Source organism: Hydra vulgaris, chromosome 15, assembly GCF_038396675.1.
Source record: "Hydra vulgaris chromosome 15, alternate assembly HydraT2T_AEP".
Taxonomy (NCBI): Eukaryota; Metazoa; Cnidaria; class Hydrozoa; order Anthoathecata; family Hydridae; genus Hydra; species Hydra vulgaris.
Window position 1 is genome coordinate 11,062,359 of NC_088934.1, and position 20,932 is coordinate 11,083,290.

Consider the following 20,932-nt stretch of genomic DNA (forward strand, 5'->3'; position numbering starts at 1 on the left):
CTATACCAATACAGTAAAAAACTTAATATTCAAATTGATTAAAGAAATCAAGATAAATTTATTTTGTCTTGAAATAAAAAACGGGGTTGGAAAAAAAACACTAATCTAAAATATTTTTTAAACGTACTTTCAATGTGTAGCAAAAATTTAAAACCTTGCCTCAAGTACATAAATTTTTTTTATCTAAAATTAAATAAAGTTTAAAACTGACCAGAAAAATTAAAAAATAAATTATATATACATACTACTAAGTTATGTATATTAGTACATAATACATATTTATCTATTTAAGTGATAAAAAGTATATTATATAACTTTTAATGTATTTTAAAATTTGCAAATATATATATTTTTTAAATTCTAATTCACTCTCAACAAGGCAGCAAACAACCACTATTAAGTTAAGAGTTACATAAAACAAAGAATAGAGTTAAAGATCAAGGAAACAATTGACAGGAGACTTGTATAAAAATAGTTGAAGTTCGTATGAGTCAGGAAGTTCATATGAGTAAGGAAGTTCGTATGAGTCAGGAAAACATGATAATTGGAGAGAGTTCCAAAGCATTGAAGCGTCTGCAAAAAAACTAGGTGAATATAAGTTTTTAGAGCATAAAGGGACAGATACAGTAAAAGAATGCGACTTGCTGATTGATTAAACAAGCAAGATTGAATTTTAGTTGATGGAACTAGAGATGATAGTTCCTTTGACCAGCAACCAGTATTTAGAAAAGTGAAAGAGATGCAACTTTTTGATAATGGAGAGAGGCTTGAGCTTGGCAGCTAAAGCAGGTCCAACTGCATTTACAATGCGTTTTTAGATCTTGTCTAAAAGAAAAAGAGCATCATTAAGAGAATGGGGCTTAAATTAAGGATTTTAGGAGATTTAAGGAGATATTTTCCTAATATTTAAGGAGATTTGGTCGCGAAAGACAATTTTTTGATGGAAAAAGTAAGGAGAAAACAATTACATTAAAAACAGAATCTTTCTTTTTTCAATAAATTTTAAATATAAATAGATAAACTATTATAAATGAATATATAAATATATATATATATATATATATATATATATATATATATATATATATATATATATATATATATATATATATATATATATATATATATATATACATTTATATATATACATTTATATATATACATTTATATATACATTTATATATATACATTTATATATATACATTTATATATATACATTTATATAAATACATTTATATATATACATTTATATATATACATTTATTTATATACATTTATATATATACATTTATATATATATATATATATATATATATATATATATATATATATATATATATATATATATATATATATATATATATATATATATATATATATATATATGTTTATATATATATATGTATATATATATATATGTATATATGTATATATATATATATATATCTATATATGTATATGTATATATACATATGTATATATATATGTATATATATATATATATATATATATATATATGTATATATATATATATATATGTATATATATATATATATGTATATATATATATATATATATATATGTATATATATATATATCATCGTCGTCAACATATAAGTTCCTTTTTTTTTAACAAGTTTCTTTTTTTAAACATATTGCTTCTCTTGTAACTCTTGTTTTTCGCAAACAGCACTTTTTAATGCATTAGATTATGATATATCAGCTTTAATGTCATCTAAATAGAAAAGGAATCATTAAATAATGACATTACATTTAGTGATATAAACTAAAAAAACATTTATATTCAAGGCTTAAACTTAAGGCTATTCTTTTTTCAGCACGGAATCCAATTTCATCAGATGACTTCTTTAAATTCTCAATTATAGATAATGTCTGTCAAATTTAAGTATTGACAATTTCAATATCTTCCATAACTTTTCTTTTTGCTTCCAATTTCACTTTTTTTTCTACAGACAGGGCTTTTGAACATTGATCATCAAAGTACTGATTTCTTGCTTGTTTGCAGTAATCTAATTAGTCTTTTTGAAGTTGAAATTTAATTTTTTTAATTAAATTTCAACTTCATGAGCCATGAAGCTGTGAAATGTGAGGTAATCTTGGATTGAACGTAAAGCGATTATATTGTCTAGGGACATATTGTCATTGATCAGACTTTCACTGCTGCTAAAACCACATTCAACTTGAGCTTGTCTGTGCTATAAAGTGAGGACAATTTTGAAAATGTGCTGTAGATTTGCATACATCTTTAAACCAGTGTATTTTCACAAAAAGTAGTCCAAACAATCCTTATCTTTATCAAAAGTCAAAAATACTTCTTTGTTATCAACGACCACACTTTTACAAGACCTGGAATATTCTTTCTTAGCTAAATCACCAACAGAAGCTCTAATTTTCTTGAAAGTAACAAGCTTTATCAACAGTTTTTCAAAAAAATAATCACACTTTTCTGTGATATTCAACCATAAATGATGGGGAAATGCACACCAGACAGTGAGCAACTAGTGAAGCTAAAGGGTTTTTCTTAATAATATGAGTACACATTGAGACAAGAAAATCACATATTTCCTTTTTGAACTTGTCAATTTGAACATCAGTAATCTTTCTCTTACTCTTGAGTTGCTGGAGATAATACTTCAATGAAAAACTAACATCAATCTTGCTGGTTGAAAGCTGGTTTGCCCAATAAAACAAATCTATTTTTAACAAAGACGTTGTAGTTTTGTCATTCACTATAGCATATTAATGTGAGCATTTGCTCACTTTTTTTTCTTATCTAAATCGATATGGCTTTTTTAGAAAAAGAAGAAAATGAAGAGCAATGAATGAAAAGATTGCTGCCGTATCCCAAACCCTCAGTCAATGTAGCAGCACTCCACAGTTTGTGCTTGTACAATGTACAAGCACAAACACAGATACAATATTGAAAACAAATATTTAAGTAATTAACTGTGTTAATAAAATGAAACGCTGAACAAAAATGAAATAATTAATAATAGAAAAATTAATTTTATAAAAAAAAACATTTAATAATAAATTTACCCTTTAACAGGGTGGAGTACAATTGCACGTGGTTGTGAAAGTTCTTTTGACACAATTACTTTTCGAAATTTCCCATCAAGCCGAGAAACTTCAATTTTATCAGCATCAGTCCAATAGAAAATATCAGCTATCCAGTCAATAGCTATACCATCAGGTGCTGGTAGACTTGTTAAAAATTATTTATTTTTTTAAAGGCTTTTACTGCCATGCCATTCAGTGTTAACCTTTCTAATGAAAATAGATTAAAAAAAAATAAATTGTGAATAACCATTGTCTCATTTTCCATGATAAATGAGTGGTTAGTGATCTCAGAGAGATGAGAAAATTCAACTTTTCATAAATAAATTAGAAAACTTCAAAAGATTTGGTTAAAAATTGTTTTAAATAAACCTAAACTAAATAAAAATTTAGATATATAAATTTTTTTCTTTTTATATATAGATAAAATAAAAAACCTGATGGTATGACATCTTCCCTTCCGGTACCATTCAAAAATATTCTGCTGATGGAGTCTTTAGTAACATCTGTCCAGTATATATACTTTTGTTGAAAGTGAAAGTCTATTCCAATAGCATTTTGAGCTCCCAAAATTGGAATAATTTTATCAACTGCATCAGATGAATTTAAAGATATTCCTTTTATCTCTGTTCTTCTTGCATAAGTCAAAACTTCTTTGATATCTTTAATAAATAAAAATAACTTGCATAAATCAAAACTTCTTTGATATCTTTAATAAATAAAAGTAACTTGCATAAATCAAAACTTCTTTGATATCTTTAATAAATAAAAATAACTTGCATAAATCAAAACTTCTTTGATATCTTTAATAAATAAAAATAACTTGCATAAATCAAAACTTCTTTGATATCTTTAATAAATAAAAGTAACTTGCATAAATCAAAACTTCTTTGATATCTTTAATAAATAAAAATAATTTGCATAAATCAAAACTTCTTTGATATCTTTAATAAATAAAAATAACTTGCATAAATCAAAACTTCTTTGATATCTTTAATAAATAAAAATAACTTTAAAAAACAAAATCTTTTTAAAAAATTTAAAAAAAAAAATGTATATCATAAGACTTATATAGCTATATTCTTGTTTGTTTTTAAATCAACATTATCATATAAACATAATAATAACAGTTTCTATTCATTTCTTCATACTATCCCTATCCTAGTCAAGTATTGGAAATATAATTTATTTTTTTATGTATCTTAATTTAAAATTAAATTTACCGATACAAGTATAAGCATCAATGAGCTCCATTCCATAGGGGCATTTGCAATTATATCCTTGCGGTCTCAGAACAAATAAATGTGAGCGTTTGTGTGAAAGACAGTAGTTAATGAAAAAGTTATTTATGGGTTGTCTAGCTGGATGAACAACTTGAATCGCCATTAGTCTAACTAATGAAGCATTAAAAAAATATTTTTGACCACCACTAATTCTACTTGCCCTTCTTATAGAGCTTGGAGTCCATTCTGAAAAATATACATAGTCTTCAAACACCGATAAGCCAAAAGGATGTTTCAAAATGTTTTGTTTGAGAATTGTTTTTTGGTTAAGTCCATCGTAGTTCATGGAAACTATAATGTCTAATCTAGCATTAGCAAAGTAGACTTTTCTAAGGGGGAAAAAAGGTTGTAATATTATAATATTTGTAATTGATTATTTTAAAATTATAACTACCCTTTTATATATAAGTATTGATATATATATAAATAGTTTTATTCTTATATATATAAGTATTGATATATATAAAATATACAATGCCTTGTAATATTATATAACTTTGTAATATTAAATATTATGTAATATTAAACTATATTTATATACTTTATTTGTAATTTATTTTCATTATAGTTTATATATAAAATTACAGTTATAATTTTGATCTTAAAATAAATGCAAATCATAACAAAACATGTTTTAATACTTCTAGAGTTCACAAAAACCGTCTTAAGTTCACAAAAACTCAACTTTTTGTTTAAACTAAATATACTTTTGTAAAAACTAAATGTATTTAGCTAAAACTAAGTTTTAACTAAATATATTTAACAAATTTTCAATGTTAATGAAGTAAAGTAATTATTTTCTATAAGTTAAATCAATATCTTACTTTGTAGTAAGGTCAAGAGTAAGACCATTAGGCCCTATTATTTCTGTTTTACGCAAAATCAATCTATTATTTCCATCCATATCAGCACGTTCAACACGTGGTTGTTTTCCCCAATCAGTCCAAAACATAAAACTTTAAATAAATAATAGAAAAAAAAATAAATATAAATAAATAACAATAAAACAAAGATTCTGAATTTTATATATATATATATATATATATATATGTATATATATATATATATATATATATATATATATATATATATATATATATATATATATATATATACATATATAAGTAAATATATATGTATATATATATATATACATATATGTATATATATATATATATATATATATATATATATATATATATATATATATATATATATATATATATATATATATATATATATATATATATATATATATATATATATATATACAGGGCTTGTGATGAAGCGAGCGCGATCAACGCGCCCGTAAACGGTATTTTCAAACGTTCTAGGCGCGATAAACAACGCTCGTTCAGCTTATAATGAGCGTATAAAATAACGCTTGTCCAATAGTTCAAGATTATTTTTTTATTTTCATAAAATATTTAAAAAATATTTTTTATTAAAGATATTCTGTTATCAAACAACTGATATAAAATATAAAAAGCACAACGTCGTTCTCTTTTGCACTAACGTAATGAATGAGCAGTTTAAAGTCGTTAATCGTCACTAATTTCAATAATGGAGTGTGCACGTGGAAACGCAATGCAAATACAAAAAGGCGCAAACAAAATAAGAATAGAAAATTAGAAAACCATTATAAGAAAATTAAAACTGCGGAGTTTTTTAATCTTTTGAAAATATCAAGTAAAATTTATTTGATTTATTGTTTGTAATATTCCACACATCGTTTATAATAAAAATAAATATTAATAATAGAGCAATTTTTAAAATTAGTTTTTGTTCATAGTATAGATTTTTTATTAACTATTATTTATTTTAACTCAAATTTAAAACGATTCTGTTGTTTAGAATGTTCGCAATTAAGGACATTCGAAAAGAAAACTAAGTAACGATGTCAATATTTATTAAATGAAAAGTTATTCTTATTTATTATTATTTCAAATTATTCTTGTGTTATATTTTTATGATAAAAAAACGTAATTAAAAAAAGAAATTTTAGAAAAAAATTAAATAATTAATTTAAATAAAAAATATCAAGAAATATAAAAACCATTAACCGTTAATTAAGTTTACAAAGTAAGATTTTAAAATACATATATCAAAACAACGAAGCAAAACTAAGTCACTTAATTATACTTCAATACTAAATCAATAAGATGTTGCGTTTTTGTTTGATATTATTTTTTTATAACATAAATAGTTAAAAATAAAATCGCGATCTGACAATAAACAAGAAGTTTGGAAGTAAAAAAATCTCTTTCGTTGAAGTAGTTTCATAAATGTGATACTAATTCAAACATTTTTTGACGAAAGAATAATGTAACAAATAAAAAAAGATATAAAAAAGAAAAAGCTTTTTATGAGTATCGCCTTTAGCAATTTTCATGATTGCGCTCGCCGACGTTATCTCGAGCGCACATAATCACGCCCGATGAAAACATATTCTAATTTTACGAGCGCGATATAACGCGCTTGACGATTTTCTTCACAAGCCCTGTATATATATATATATATATATATATATATATATATATATATATATATATATATATATATATATATATATATATATATATATATATATATATATATATATATACTTATACACACACACAAACACACACACACACACACACACACAATAATGCTCAAAAGTTTAGCATGCAGCAGAATCAATAAAAGAAAATTTTTTTAGGATATTTAGAACATATTAAAAGAAAAAATTAAATAAAAACAATGAAAAATATATATTAAGTTTTTTGGAAGAAATTATATTTATTATTATTGAAAAAAAAAGCTGCTCATAAGTTTAGCACATTTTGGTTTGAAGTTGTTTTAGGTCGAACCTTAACAAGGAATGTGACCACCTTTATTTTTTATGCATAATGAATATTTATGCATAATGAACTTCGTATAGAATCAAAAAGTTTACGACAATATTCAACTGTCAAATCAGTAAAGAACTTTTTTTAATTTTCTCTTAGATTTTCAGATGAAGTTACTGGTTTTTTGGTAAGTTTTTGGTCCAACACAGTCCAAACATTTTCAATTGGATTCAGATCAGGTGATCTAGCTGGCCACTGAAGTACCTTGATATTGTTTTGCTCAAACCATTCTGGTACAGATTTTGCTTTGTGGAATTAGGACGGTGTAGTTAGATTCATCACTAAAAGCAATTTTTCTTAATTCATAATTACTCATTTTTAAAATCGCTTTACAAAATTTAATTTGTTTTAAACGGTCTGTTGGTTTTAATAATGGTTTTCTGGCAGCAACATAGCTCAACAGCTTACGGTCTATTAGTCTCTATTAACTGTTTGCCTTGATATTTGATTTTTAAGTGCCAGGTTTATTTCTTGTGCAATCTGTTTTGCTGAGTACTTAGGATTTTTTTCTAGCAATTCTATAAATAGAATTATCATCAGTGATATTTGTCTTTCTTGGTCGCCCACGACGCTTTTTGTCAGCAGTACTACCAGTGTCATCAAACTTATCAATAGTTCTACTTAAACATGATGGTGAAACAGACTTTAAAATTCGAGATATTTCAATTTTAGAGTGATCTCCCATATTAGGGCCAACAATATGCAGTTTGATTTCTTAACTCATTGTTTTTCTTACCATGGGAAATTTTCAGACTTCTATTATTATTATAATCTAGAATTAAGCAAAAAAGATGAATTAATTTAAAACAAACTTTTGAAATACTACATACTACTTTAAATATATTTTTGTAATATTTCATTAAAAAGGAGTTTAATTTACTATGATGCAACTTCTACCACAATAAATTTATAAAAGCTCTCCTTAAAACCTTTAAGAAGAGCTAGCGTGCTAAACTTATGAGCAGCTTTTTTTAATGCTTAAAATACCACTTAATGTACATGCATTAAGTGGTATACTTTAAAAAAAGAATTTGCCTTAACAAACTTTTTTTAATTTGTCTTATTTTACCTGTTTATGTCTTGTTAATTGATAAATAGAAGAAAACTTTTTTTTAAAGCTTTACTAACTGAAAAAAAAAAAACATATGGAAAAAAAGTAAATTTAATTCTACTGCGTGCTAAACTTTTAAGCAATACTGTATATATACATATATATATATATATATATATATATATATATATATATATATATATATATATATATATATATATATATATATATATATATATATATATATATATATATATATATATATATATATATATATATATATATAAACATATATATATATATATATATATATATATATATATATATATATATATATATATATATATATATATATATATATATATATGTATGTATGTATGTATGTATGTTTATATATGTAATGCATTTTATTATTAGATTTATAATAAAAAATGTAAATAAATAAATTAAGTAAACAAATCAATAAAAGTTTCCAAATTAAAAATCTGGCATTAAAAAGAACAAAAATAAAAAAATCACCCATATCTTGGATCAACAGCAAGAGCTCGTGGTGCATCAATATCATAAGAAATAAGAACTGATCGCATTGTTCCATCTAGTTTTTCTACTTCAATAGTATCCAAACACGTCAGACCAATAAATATTTTCTGCTACCCAATCAATTGCAATGCCTAAAAATAAACTTGTTTTTAATGAGTACACAAATCATTTTTGAAGCTTTAAATAAACCTTTAAATACAATTCCACATCAATTAATATACTATACCTACATCAATTATAAATTAATATACTATACCTTAGCATAAAAAACATAAAATATATATGTATACATCTCCTTAATTTTCAACAATCTCCTTAATTTTGATTTATAGAATTTATTTGCCATTATAAAATGTTTTTTGTTTATTAAATAGCATTAAAACATTCATAAAACAATATTGTCAAATCAACCAATAAAAACTTTTTATTGGTTGATTTTAAAATTAACTCACATTTTTGTGGATCATTAGTAACATTTTAAAAATGCTTAACATTTCTCATAAAAGTACGTATTTGTATAATTTCCTGAAGTTTTTAATAATATTTGAATATCCACTCTATTTTTTCAAGATGCTTTTCTACTTCAATTAAAACTTGGGATTACTCAATTAAAATTTGGGATCACTCAATTAAAAATTGGGATTACTCAATTAAAATTTGGGATTACTTATGTTGTTTGAACAAAGAATGAATTATAAAAGTTATAAGTGTGTTATAAAAGTAATGACACTTTTATAGTTTTATTACTTTTATAATGCAGTTAGTTACTAAAGTGTTACTACTTATGCAGTCGTAAGTTTATTGTCATAATCATTATTACTTTTTTCTTTATAAAAATTATCATTTATTAACTTTATTTTTTAAACAAATAAACTGAAATTTACCTTCAGGTGAATTCATCCCTTGGCTAATTATTACTTCACGACCTGATCCATTTAGAAACATTCGCTCAATTTTATCAGTACCAACATCTGACCAATACAAGCGCTGCTCTTGCCAATGAAAGTCTACACCAATTGCATTTGATAATCCATCTACTAACGATTTTAAACCATCTGTTGCTGAGTTGATCTCACGTATTGATTTACCATCTGAGAAAATAATACTTGGACTTGGACCTATAAAAAAGGAATGAAAGATAAAACTAATTAACTCTCACAAAAAGTCATTAAAAATTAGTTATAAAAAGAACATTTAAAAAAGATATTTTACCACCAGCTGTACATGACTGACTTCCTTCACGTAAAAAGTATCCTTCCGCGCATATGCACTTATAAGACCATTTGGTATCATAGCAAAGCTGACTACACATACCATTATTAATAAAACACTCATTGATATTTTCACAAGTCTGTGAATCATTAGATAGTATGTATCCTGATCGACAGCTGCACTGTACACCTAAATATTTGCAAGTAAATTTTTTTGATAATTTATAAAAGGTTGAACCTCATCATTTTAACTACAAGAGCTAAGCTAGCCTATTGATTAATAACAAAAAAAAGATAACCTAATAATTAATAAAAACAAATAAAGCTAACCCTTTGGTTAATAACAATAATAAATCTAACTATTTGGTGTTTGGCTGAAAAAATGATAACAACCACCATTTTTTTGCAAACATCCATTTAGTTTGCATAAAGGCCCTTCATCGTCGGATAAAGGGCAGTCATTAATTTCATTACACACAGAATCTATAGGAATACACTTTGTTGAATTTTCACATTTTCATTCTGTATCTTTGCATGTTTTTCCGATCAAACTACCTGAAAAATAATCATTATTTATAGATATTACATATTATAGTTTACTGTTGTTGTAAACTTCCTTGCTAAATGCTCTTTGACAAGACCGTGATCCATTTTCCTAGTCACAGAGCAATGCTTTGTGACCTTTTTGGAACACCTTGATAATCTTAGGTGGGGGGGGGGCAATCCCTTTAAGAACTAAAATACAAGTTGTAAGTCTGCTTCATGTCTTGCTGCCTTGTCCAATCTGCTGCCTGTCCAATCTGCTTCATGTCCTGCTGCCTTGTAGGATACGCCTTTTTAGGCAAAGGCTAGGAGATGCCAACTCCGATATAAAACACCCCCTGCCTTGGGGCTCTTGGTTGAGTAAAGGCTAGAGATGGTGTCTCGATAAAAATACTCATCTTGGGCAGATGTTAAATGCACCCAGCTACTGTCTTGTAGAAGGCCTCCTAGGCAAAGACTTAAGGGGCAAACAGATTCTATCTGTTGACCAGCCTTGCACCCCTTCTTCATCTATTAGGCTGGCGCAGATGTATTTTTAATACATTGTTTCCAGTTTAGGATGTTGAATGCTGGATCTTCTTGACTCAATGCATGGGTTTGCTTGTGTCACTGTTTTTATGACTAGGCAACTCATTCTATTATCTCCTTATGAGGGTACAGCTCTAAAACTCAGTTTTATGGTTCTGAGGCCGGCTGGTAGTCAGGTTTCCCGAACTCTGTGGTAGCTCTCAGAGAGGCTGATTCCATCAACAGCTGAAAAATATCAAAGTATTAACAGTGCCATGTTGCGCATGGATAGTGTCCCTGTTTATACTTTTGGTGTGCTTTGCGGAGGCCCCATTTGAAGCCCTTTGTTACGGCTTAGGGTTTATTAGTAGTAATGAGGCAATTGCTTGGGCTATTAAACGGTGTTCTGAGTACTATCTATGCTTTGAGTCAAGTTCTTCAATCTAATTTAAAAATGAATAAAGTACCAAAAACTATAAAACACAAAAAACCGTCATCATCACCAAGTTCTCTAAACCTATCATTCACTAATATTCGTGGTCTTCGAAGTAACTTTTCTTCTGTTGAGTCTTATCTCTTGCAAAGTTCACCAGACCTACTTGCTCTTTGTGAGACTAATTTGAGTTCAGCTGTCTCATCTTGTGATCTTAGTGTTGATGGTTATTTTCCTCTGATTCGTCAAGACTCCAATAGTCACATGCTTGGCCTGGGCATTTACATTCGTAAGAATTCACCTGTTTGTCGTGAAACTAGGTTTGAATCCACAGACTATTCTTTCATGTGCTTTCGTTTAGCACCACTTCACTCTATTGCCTTTTTCTTTGTTCTATATCGCTCTCCTTCATCTCAAGACTGCACTCTTTTTGATGTTATTTCTGATCGTATTGACCATGCCATCTCTCTTTATCCATCAGCTAATATAGTTATTGTCGGTGACTATAATGCTCATCACTCTGAATGGCTTGACTCACAGGCATTAACAGGCATTAAAGCCCACAACTTTTGCCTTTCTCAATCCCTAACTCAAATAGTCAACTTTCCAACTCGCTTTCCTGACAACCCTAATCATTTACCTTCTCTACTCGACTTATGTCTTGTTTCTGATCCTAGTCAGTGCTCAGTTTCTCCACATTCACCCTTAGGTGCTTCTGATCACAGTTTGATCTCTTTAAAACTAATACCTCATTCTTCTTCATCACCTGAATACCCCTATTATCGAACCTCTTACAACTACAGTAAAGCTGACTGGGATTCTTTCTGTGATTTTCTTTGTGATGGCCCTTGGGTAGAAATCTTTCAACTTCCTGTCGACAAATGTGCTTCTTACATAACTTCGTGGATTCAGGCTGGCATGGAATCTTTTATTCCCTCTCGACGATTCCAGGTCAAGCCTCACTCTCCTCATGGTTTTCCTCACACCGTGCTGCTGCGATTGCCAATCGAAACCGTTACTTCCATATTTATCAGCAAAACAATTCTCCAGAAAACAGACGTCTGTTTATTACTGCTAGAAACAAGTGTAAAAAGGTTTTGTCTAACACCAAAACCCGCTATTCTCAGGTCATGAAATCTCGTATCTCATCTCAAAAATTAGGCTCTCGTGATTTCTGGAGAATCTTTATTAATATCAATAATAAGGGCAAATCTATAATTCCACCTCTCTTGTATGGTTCAGACTTTGTCACCTCACCTAAAGACAAAGCCGAAATGTTTGCTATAAACTTTTCATCAATATCATCTCTTGATTCCACTAATTGGGTTCTACCGGATATTGCCAACAAGCAGGTTGATCCATTGCTTGACATTCATATCACTCCAGCATCTGTATCTAAAGTGATCTCCTGCCTAGACTCTTCTACAGCTTGTGGCCCAGACAACATACCTGTTATTGTCTTGCAGAAGTGTTCTCCGGAGCTGTCGTCTATACTCTCAAAACTATTCAACAAGTGCTTATCAGAGTCTTGTTTTCCAGCCTGTTGGAAAGCCGCATCTATTATCCCTATCTTCAAAAATTCTGGGTAGCGATCTGATTCGTCTAACTACCGTCCCATAAGTCTTCTTCCTATCATAAGCAAGGTTTTTGAATCTTTAATTAACAAACACTTAATTTCTTATCTTGAATCTAATAACTTACTTTCTGACCATCAATATGGGTTTCGATCTTCTCGTCCTACAGCTGATTTGCTAACAGTAATAACTGACAGGTTTTATCGTGCATTAGATAAAGGTGGAGAGGTTAAGGCCATCGCTCTTGACATTTCAAAAGCGTTTGATAAAGTTTGGTATGCTGGTCTTCTACATAAGCTTTCTTCTTATGGTGTATCCGGCAACATCTTTAAGATCATTGAATCCTTCCTTTCCAATCGTAGCATAAAAGTTGTCCTCAATGGACAACACTCTTCTTCTTATTCTGTAACTTCAGGGGTTCCTCAAGGTTCTATCCTTGGCCCTATACTCTTTTTAATTTACATTAAAAATCTTCCAGATATTCTCACATCTAAGGTGGCATTGTTTGCTGATGATACTACCATTTATTCTTGTCGTGATAAGAAACCAACACCCTCTGATTGTCTTGAGGGGGCATTTGAGCTTGAAAAGGATCTCACTTCTGCTACAGCATGGGGCTCACAGTGGCTGGTGAACTTTAATTCAGATAAAACTCAATTGTTTTCAGCCAATCGTTATCGCAATAATTTAGATCTTCCTATATTTATGAACGGTGATGTACTCGATGAGTCACCTACTCTTTATCTTCTAGGATTAACTCTTACTTCCAATCTTTCTTGGAAACCATATATCAAATTGGTTGCAAAATTAGCATCTGCTAAGGTTGCATCTCTTTATCGAGCTCGCCACTTTCTTACTCTGGATTCTTTTCTCTATCTCTATAAATCTCAAATCCGGCCTTGTATGGAATACTGTTGCCATATCTGGGGCGGATCTTCTAATGATGCCCTTTCTCTTTTAGACAAGGTGCAAAAACGCATTGTAAACATAGTTGGACCTGCTCTTGCAGCCAACCTTCAACCATTATCACATTGTCGTAATGTTGCTTCTCTTTCTCTTTTCTACAAATACTATAATGGGCACTGCTCTAAAGAGCTAGCGTCTCTTGTGCCATCTACTAAAATTCATTCTCGTGTTACTCGTCATTCAATTAAGTGTCATCTTTTTTCTGTGACTGTTCCTAAGTGCTCCAAAAACGCTTATTCGTCTAGTTTTTTTCCTCGAACATCAGTTCTTTGGAATTCGCTTCCTTCATCTTGCTTTCCTGATTCATATAATTTGCAATCTTTTAAATCGTCCTCAATCGTTATCTTGCTCTACAACCTTCATCTTTTCTCTTGCAGTAACTTCCAACTTTAATTAGTGGCTGCTTGCAGCCTTGTTGGAAGCGAAGATGTTTAAAAAAAAAAAAAAAAAAAGTTTACAAATTTTTTACAAAAGTTTTGCGAATAAACACCTGAAACAAGTTTTAAATTTAGACAAATGTTGGTTTTCATGACTCTTATGATTTAATAAAAAAGAAAAAAATTATTTTTATTATATAAAATAATCTTATTGTTACCACAAGATACTTCATCAATGTTATCACCACAATCATCAGTGTTATCACATCGATGAGATAAAAGAATACAATGTTTATTTTCACATTGAAAATCGCCTGCTGTGCATTCTGTGTAATTGCAGTTTAATTCATCTGATGCATCATCGCAATCTTTTACATAGTCACACAAAAATCTGTTTGAAATGCATTTCTGACTTTTAACACAGCGAAACTCAACATCAAGTAAACAGTTGTCACAAACAATATCGATTGAACCATTATTAACTGTACACTCTAAAAAAATAAAATAGTAGAAAAGAATATTTTCACCTTAAAATACATAAAAATAGTGGTAAAGAATACATTTTCAAATTAAAATACATTAATATAGGGTAAAGAATAAATCTTTAACATAAAATACAAAAAAATAGTGGTAAAGAATCAAATTTTCAAATTAAAATACAATAAAATAGTGGTAAAGAATACATTTTCAACTTATAATACATTAAAATAGTGGTTAAGAATAAATTTTCAGCAATGAAGTATTAAAAAATTTTTTGGGGGAGGGGGACAACAATCAGGGAACATAAAGATATTGAATAAAAAACTAACTTATATTGAAATCTATTTTTAATTCATTCACAAATAATTAAATCAACTTGATTAAACTTAATTATGTTAATTTACGTAGTTGCATTCGTTTTAAACCAATTCAAATAAGGTTTATCACTTTATTATTTTACCTTCATTATTGATTCATTCACACTACCACATTATTTTAGCTTCGTTGTTGAATAACTGCACTTAGTCAGAATAAATAAATAATGAATATCAATAAGAAATCAACACTAAATGAGGAAATAATAATAACAAAAATAGACGACGAATGAATTAATATTCAATAATGAATGAACCAACAATCTTCTGTCTCTGATTGAAATTGTAATAAATATTATGCATTTATGTTGTAAACATATCATCCTTTATGATGGTTTACTTAATAAAAAACTGTTTTAACACTTCCATAATGTCATATTTTAGTAATAAAATAGCATTATGGAAATTCTTCTGAACCACACATGAGTATGTATATATATAACCAAACATGAACATTCAAATTAAAAAAAAATTAGGGTAAACAATTGGTTTAATGGCAGTATCAATAAATTTCATTTTAAAACTTTTTCTCATTAAAAAATCTTTTAGCATACAAGGAAAATAATATTAATGGACAGTATATGTTTGTTAATACCTTATAATAATAATAATAATAATAATAATAATAATAATAATAATAATAATAATAATAATAATAGTGCAGCCATGGCAGGGGTTGCGAACTTGCCTCAGAAATAAACGATTTGTGGTTCAAACCCATCTCTGGGCAAGTTTTGTGACATCGATAAGGAAGGAGGCGTGAACTTCCAATTAAATGCTCAACCACAGTGCTCTGAGATAAGATTGTAAGGACTTCTTGGGGAACTTAAATAAAATAAAAGACAATGTTAACTGTACATAGGTACTTTGATAAAAAATTCAATATAATAATACAATTACAAAACTTATGCTGTTACATAGAGCTTAATGAGAGCTATCCAATGACGCCTAATTTGCCTGTCTATGTTAACTATGACGGAAGTTATGATTTTTTTTCCGCGTGTAAAAGTGGTATTTTCTGCTATAGAAAATTAAGAAAAACCGTGACCAATATTTTGCGTTACTGGCACTAAAAACTGCATAAGTACAAAACCGACTGAGATAATGTAATAAAATTTAAAACAGTGATTCATCATTATTAGATCTTTAATTTATTAAATTTTTTATGGATCAAATAGCTTATTTTCATCTTATCAGATACAAAAAACAAAGTGGAGTGGGGGTGAATTTTGACGAGGATGCAATTTAAAAATTAATAGTTCACAAACTAAGTGCAAAGAAGACTTATTTTTCTAAGGTATATGACTCATTACATTAACTTTATGTTTAAGGTACAAATTACTAGTCTGCTGAAAGGAGGCTCATATAAATATTAATTATCAATATAATATTGAAAATTTTTTAAAATGGAGTAAAATTGAAAACAACATAAAGTTAAACACAATTAATCATAAAAAATGATACGTTCAAAAGAACAAAAAAATTAAAATGCATAACTAAAATAAAATACTATTGTAAACATTTGTCTAATATTTAAATACCGGTAACTAAATGTAGAACCTGAATCAATAGAAAACTAAATCACCAAGAGCAACGTCAGCCAAGAGGTTTTCTACTGGTATTTTAAAGTCTTCTGGATCATCTTCTTCTTCATCCTCTTTCCAATATGCAATTATAAAACTAACAACTTTTCCAGTAACTGGTGGTAACTTCATAACTATTCTTCCCTTATAAGCTACTTCATCCCTCTCCTCATTCCATAAATGTTCAACTCTAGCTCCTTCAATTTTAACTGGATCCTCATTTAACATTTCTAATACTTTGACTCTTTGGTATTCTGAGAGTGAAGAGAAAATGGAATTATGTACAATATCTAAACTATTTTCTAAAATAAGTTTTTTTTAATATCTCTAGCTAATCTATTTCTCTGTTCCATTTCTCTTTTCTGACCTTTTTCTTTTAACCATAACTTTGCTAACTCTTCTGCTCTCAACTTTCTCTCTTTACTTTGTTTTCTTGAAACTGCCCCCCTAGATATACAAAATTTAACTATTTTTCTTGCTCTTTTTTTGTATTATTACACAGCCAGTCCAGAGATTTGTTCACCTTCACCTTTGTCTTGCCATCTAAAAATGAAATTTCAGCATTAGGCGCCCTGCGAGTAAAAAAGTCTATCATGCCAAGGGTTTTCTCAGCCCAAATATTATTAATAGGGACACTAACTGCCTTATCTTGCATGAACTGGCTCGGTGTAGAGAGTTCACCAGTCAAGTACCTTGACAGCTGCCTTTTTAAAACTGTCACTGTAGCATTAGCTATTATTTTTAAAACCGAAAGCAATTGCTCCAAATACTTCCCTTCAATAATGCGTAATGTAACCAATGTCTCATCAGAAATCAGTGGGCGACCGAATGCATCTAACTGTGACGACAATAGAAATTCCGGCTCATTACAAAGTATTTCAACAACCTTAATTGCAGATTTGGGATACTCAGCCTAAAAAGAAGTTATTTTTTATTAGAAATTATTTTTTTAGATCATAAATTAATACATGCATTAAATGTTTAAGTTTCATTGTAAGAATAAAAAAAATTGCATACCAATTCAAAATGGTTTCTTTGTTTTTCCTCTGCATAAAAAAGGGCCATCCAAGGTCCAGTTAAGAATTTGCCCCAGAGTCCAAGGGCTTGTAGATGGATCATTATCTCCTCATTCTTGAAATCTCTTAGTAGAGATGTCCTCAGTAAAGTCGTGTTGTTGCAGTACTTCTCCAGATAGTTGACTAGTATTTGTCTGTGCCTAAAAACAGAATAAAATAAATTATGCATTTGCAATTGGAAAATCAAATGCATGGACTAGATAGTTGAATACCAATTGTCAGTACCTGTATACAATGCCAGCTGAACAAAACAGTATGTGCAATCGGTTGCCAACATACCTTGGAAAAGTACTGCAAGATAATCCACTTTGCTTGAGAAAGGATTTAAAACCATGCGGATCTCCTTTGGCCTTGTATCTGAAATACAATAATGCAGATTTAAAATATAGCAAGCAATTAAACTCTGATTTTATAAAAAAAGTAACAATATGCAGTTTGTTTACATTATTTGGATCAAATACAAAATTCAAACATTGACCTTAACTTTGAAATGCTGTACAAAAGATTTGCAGCTCTGCAATCTGACCCATAAGTGGTACTGGGTATTGTATCATTCAGCTTTTGATGTGCTTTCCTGGTCTCACTGGCTATTCCATCAAGTGGATGCAGATGACAGTTTAACTCTAACAGCTCTTTTTCAAGTATGCTGTTTAGCTTCACAACTGCTGCATGGTTAACTGAGGCCCTGTCTGTCAAGTTTGACATTATTTTGCCCATTAGTTTTTTCATTACATCAGCAATCTCTAATTTATAATATGCTGCATATGTGTTGGCTAAATCCTCAATGGTATCAGTAATGTGTTTTACATAGTCCTCTGCCTTGCCTCCTGGTAATTCAGTAATGCTGGCTGTAAGGATTTGTTGCTTAGTAGCAAAATGAATTTGATTTATGTGAATGCCCTTAATTGTTGTTGCATCAAATGCTAATGTCACAACATCAGCATTTATTATTGTTTCTGCCACTTGTAGCAGAGCAATTACTCCCATTTTTCTGGACATCTGCGCAATCGTTGACAGATTGGGGAGATCTTGAGGCTTCAAATTCACGTTACCAAGACTTGCACATGACATGATCACTTTAGGTATGGCATCTACAGGCACGTTGCTTTCAAGACAATGGTAAACAACCAGACGCAATGAGGCATTGAAACTTTTTTTTTCTTTTGTAAAAATTGAACCCTTTTCAATTTGATTGATGTCGCAGTTTAGCTGGTCTATGGTAATATCACTTTCTTTCAATGCTAAGTCTTGAACTCTAAGTTTTTTTTCTAAATCTAAAATAGTAAATTCTAATGCCAGGATCTTCTTCTTACAACTTTTATTTTCTTTAACCAAACTTTTGCATTTGAGGTTCAACTTTTTCAAGGATTTTGTTAAAGATATAACATCAGCTTCATATTTTTGGGCCTTCAACTGATATTTTGAGATCCGGCGTGAGGTTCTTTTAATTAGTTGGTTTACTCTCTTAACTTGAAAAGTCTTACTGATTGTTGTTTTCTCTTTTTTTACTGTTTTGATCACTGTCCTAAGCTTTTTGTTTTGAGTAAGTAAGGCTTTATTATAAAGTTTCCTTTTTTCACAGGAATGACATTCTCTGTTAATCCTTGTCTTTAATAGAGACACAGAAGGAGGTGTCTTTGGCTGAACAGGGAGAAGTGATGCCCTGGCTAGCGGAAACTTGAAGTCTTCACTTAAAAAAACAACTATCCTATCCCAGCTATAATGTATGTGTCTTTTAAAAAACTGGATTTTTTCGTTAACTCTTAGAATTGATAGTGTTAATGATGAAACTTTACATTCACTTTTACTAAATTGCTGAATTAAATATTTAGCTGTTTCTGTAGCATTTCTGTTCTGTTTTAAAAAAACATTGTACACAAAACCATTTGAAAGTATTTTATACTTGTGGGAACCAAGAAGATCTTCAAAGTCTTTTGCCTTTTTAATTATTTTCTCCATGTCACAAAAACAAGTTATTGTAAAAAATTGAAATAAAAAAAAAGGGATTTGTATATTTAATATTTAACAAGGCAACGTAATAAAAACAAAGAAAAACTACTAAGTATTAATTTTTAAATAAATCTTATTTATCGTAGATTAGCAACTAATCTACGATAAATAAGACATAGCTATTTCAATTATATTATTATTGATTTATTAATTATTATGCCATTTAAGCTAAGCACAATTTACTACACTTTATAATCATTATAACTAAGTAAAAAAAATGTCAAATTTTATGAAATTAGAATTCAACCATATTTAAAAAAAATAACAATAGTAGTTTAAGAAACTTGTGTTGAAACTTGTATTTATTCTAAATTGGATTGTGCAACACCACAAATGCCCATTATCGGTATTAATAACCGGTTACTTGTGGGTAAGTTCGTTGGGAAGCATTTATTTTTAAAATTGGGTAATTTATTTACATAAAAAATACACAAAAGTAAATTAGATACATACATCCTTATGCAAATTTAATAAAAAAATGACTATCTAGCACAAAAAGCAAAAAATTTCGAAAATAAAAACTTACCTTGTTTTGAAAATCAAATTTTTCACTAACAACACACTGGATGAAGGATTTCCAAGTTATTTATAAAAAGATTAAGTATTCAATGTTGAAATACAAACAAGCCTATTTTAAAATCTAAAGAATTTAAAGAGCAGTCTGGTTTTAAAAAAACACACTATCCAGAGATGACTAAAAATCGGGTTTATCTAAGTATATGAAAAACCAAGTGCAATTTCCGACTAAAGTTACGGCCGATATTAAAGTACCTACTGTACATATGAAAATATGTGAGTCACTCAACTATAGTTGCGTGACTTTAACAGTAGAATGAAAAATACTGAAAAATAATGAAATTCAAGATATAACAAAATAATAACCAATTGTTATTTAGAATTGCCCTTCTCATGTTCCTCAAGTTTATACAACGTCATAGGTTAGACTGTTCCATTT

At 28.7% G+C, this 20,932-nt stretch overlaps 1 protein-coding gene across 1 annotated transcript; it reads right to left on the reverse strand.

Moving 5' to 3' along the window:
* Positions 1–4,616: 4,616 nt before the first annotated feature.
* On the reverse strand, positions 4,617–19,941 carry LOC136091754 (uncharacterized). The gene is made up of 12 exons (XM_065819463.1): positions 18,446–19,941; positions 18,193–18,324; positions 17,909–18,107; positions 17,432–17,804; positions 16,894–17,193; positions 14,673–14,945; positions 10,415–10,573; positions 10,056–10,244; positions 9,728–9,961; positions 8,823–8,974; positions 5,186–5,317; positions 4,617–4,690 (listed from the first exon to the last, which is right to left on the reverse strand). Exons 1-10 carry the CDS (start codon positions 19,924–19,926, stop codon positions 8,913–8,915), a joined length of 3,402 nt encoding a protein of 1,133 aa, XP_065675535.1. The 5' UTR covers positions 19,927–19,941; the 3' UTR covers positions 4,617–4,690; positions 5,186–5,317; positions 8,823–8,912.
* Between the last annotated feature and the right edge of the window lie 991 nt (positions 19,942–20,932).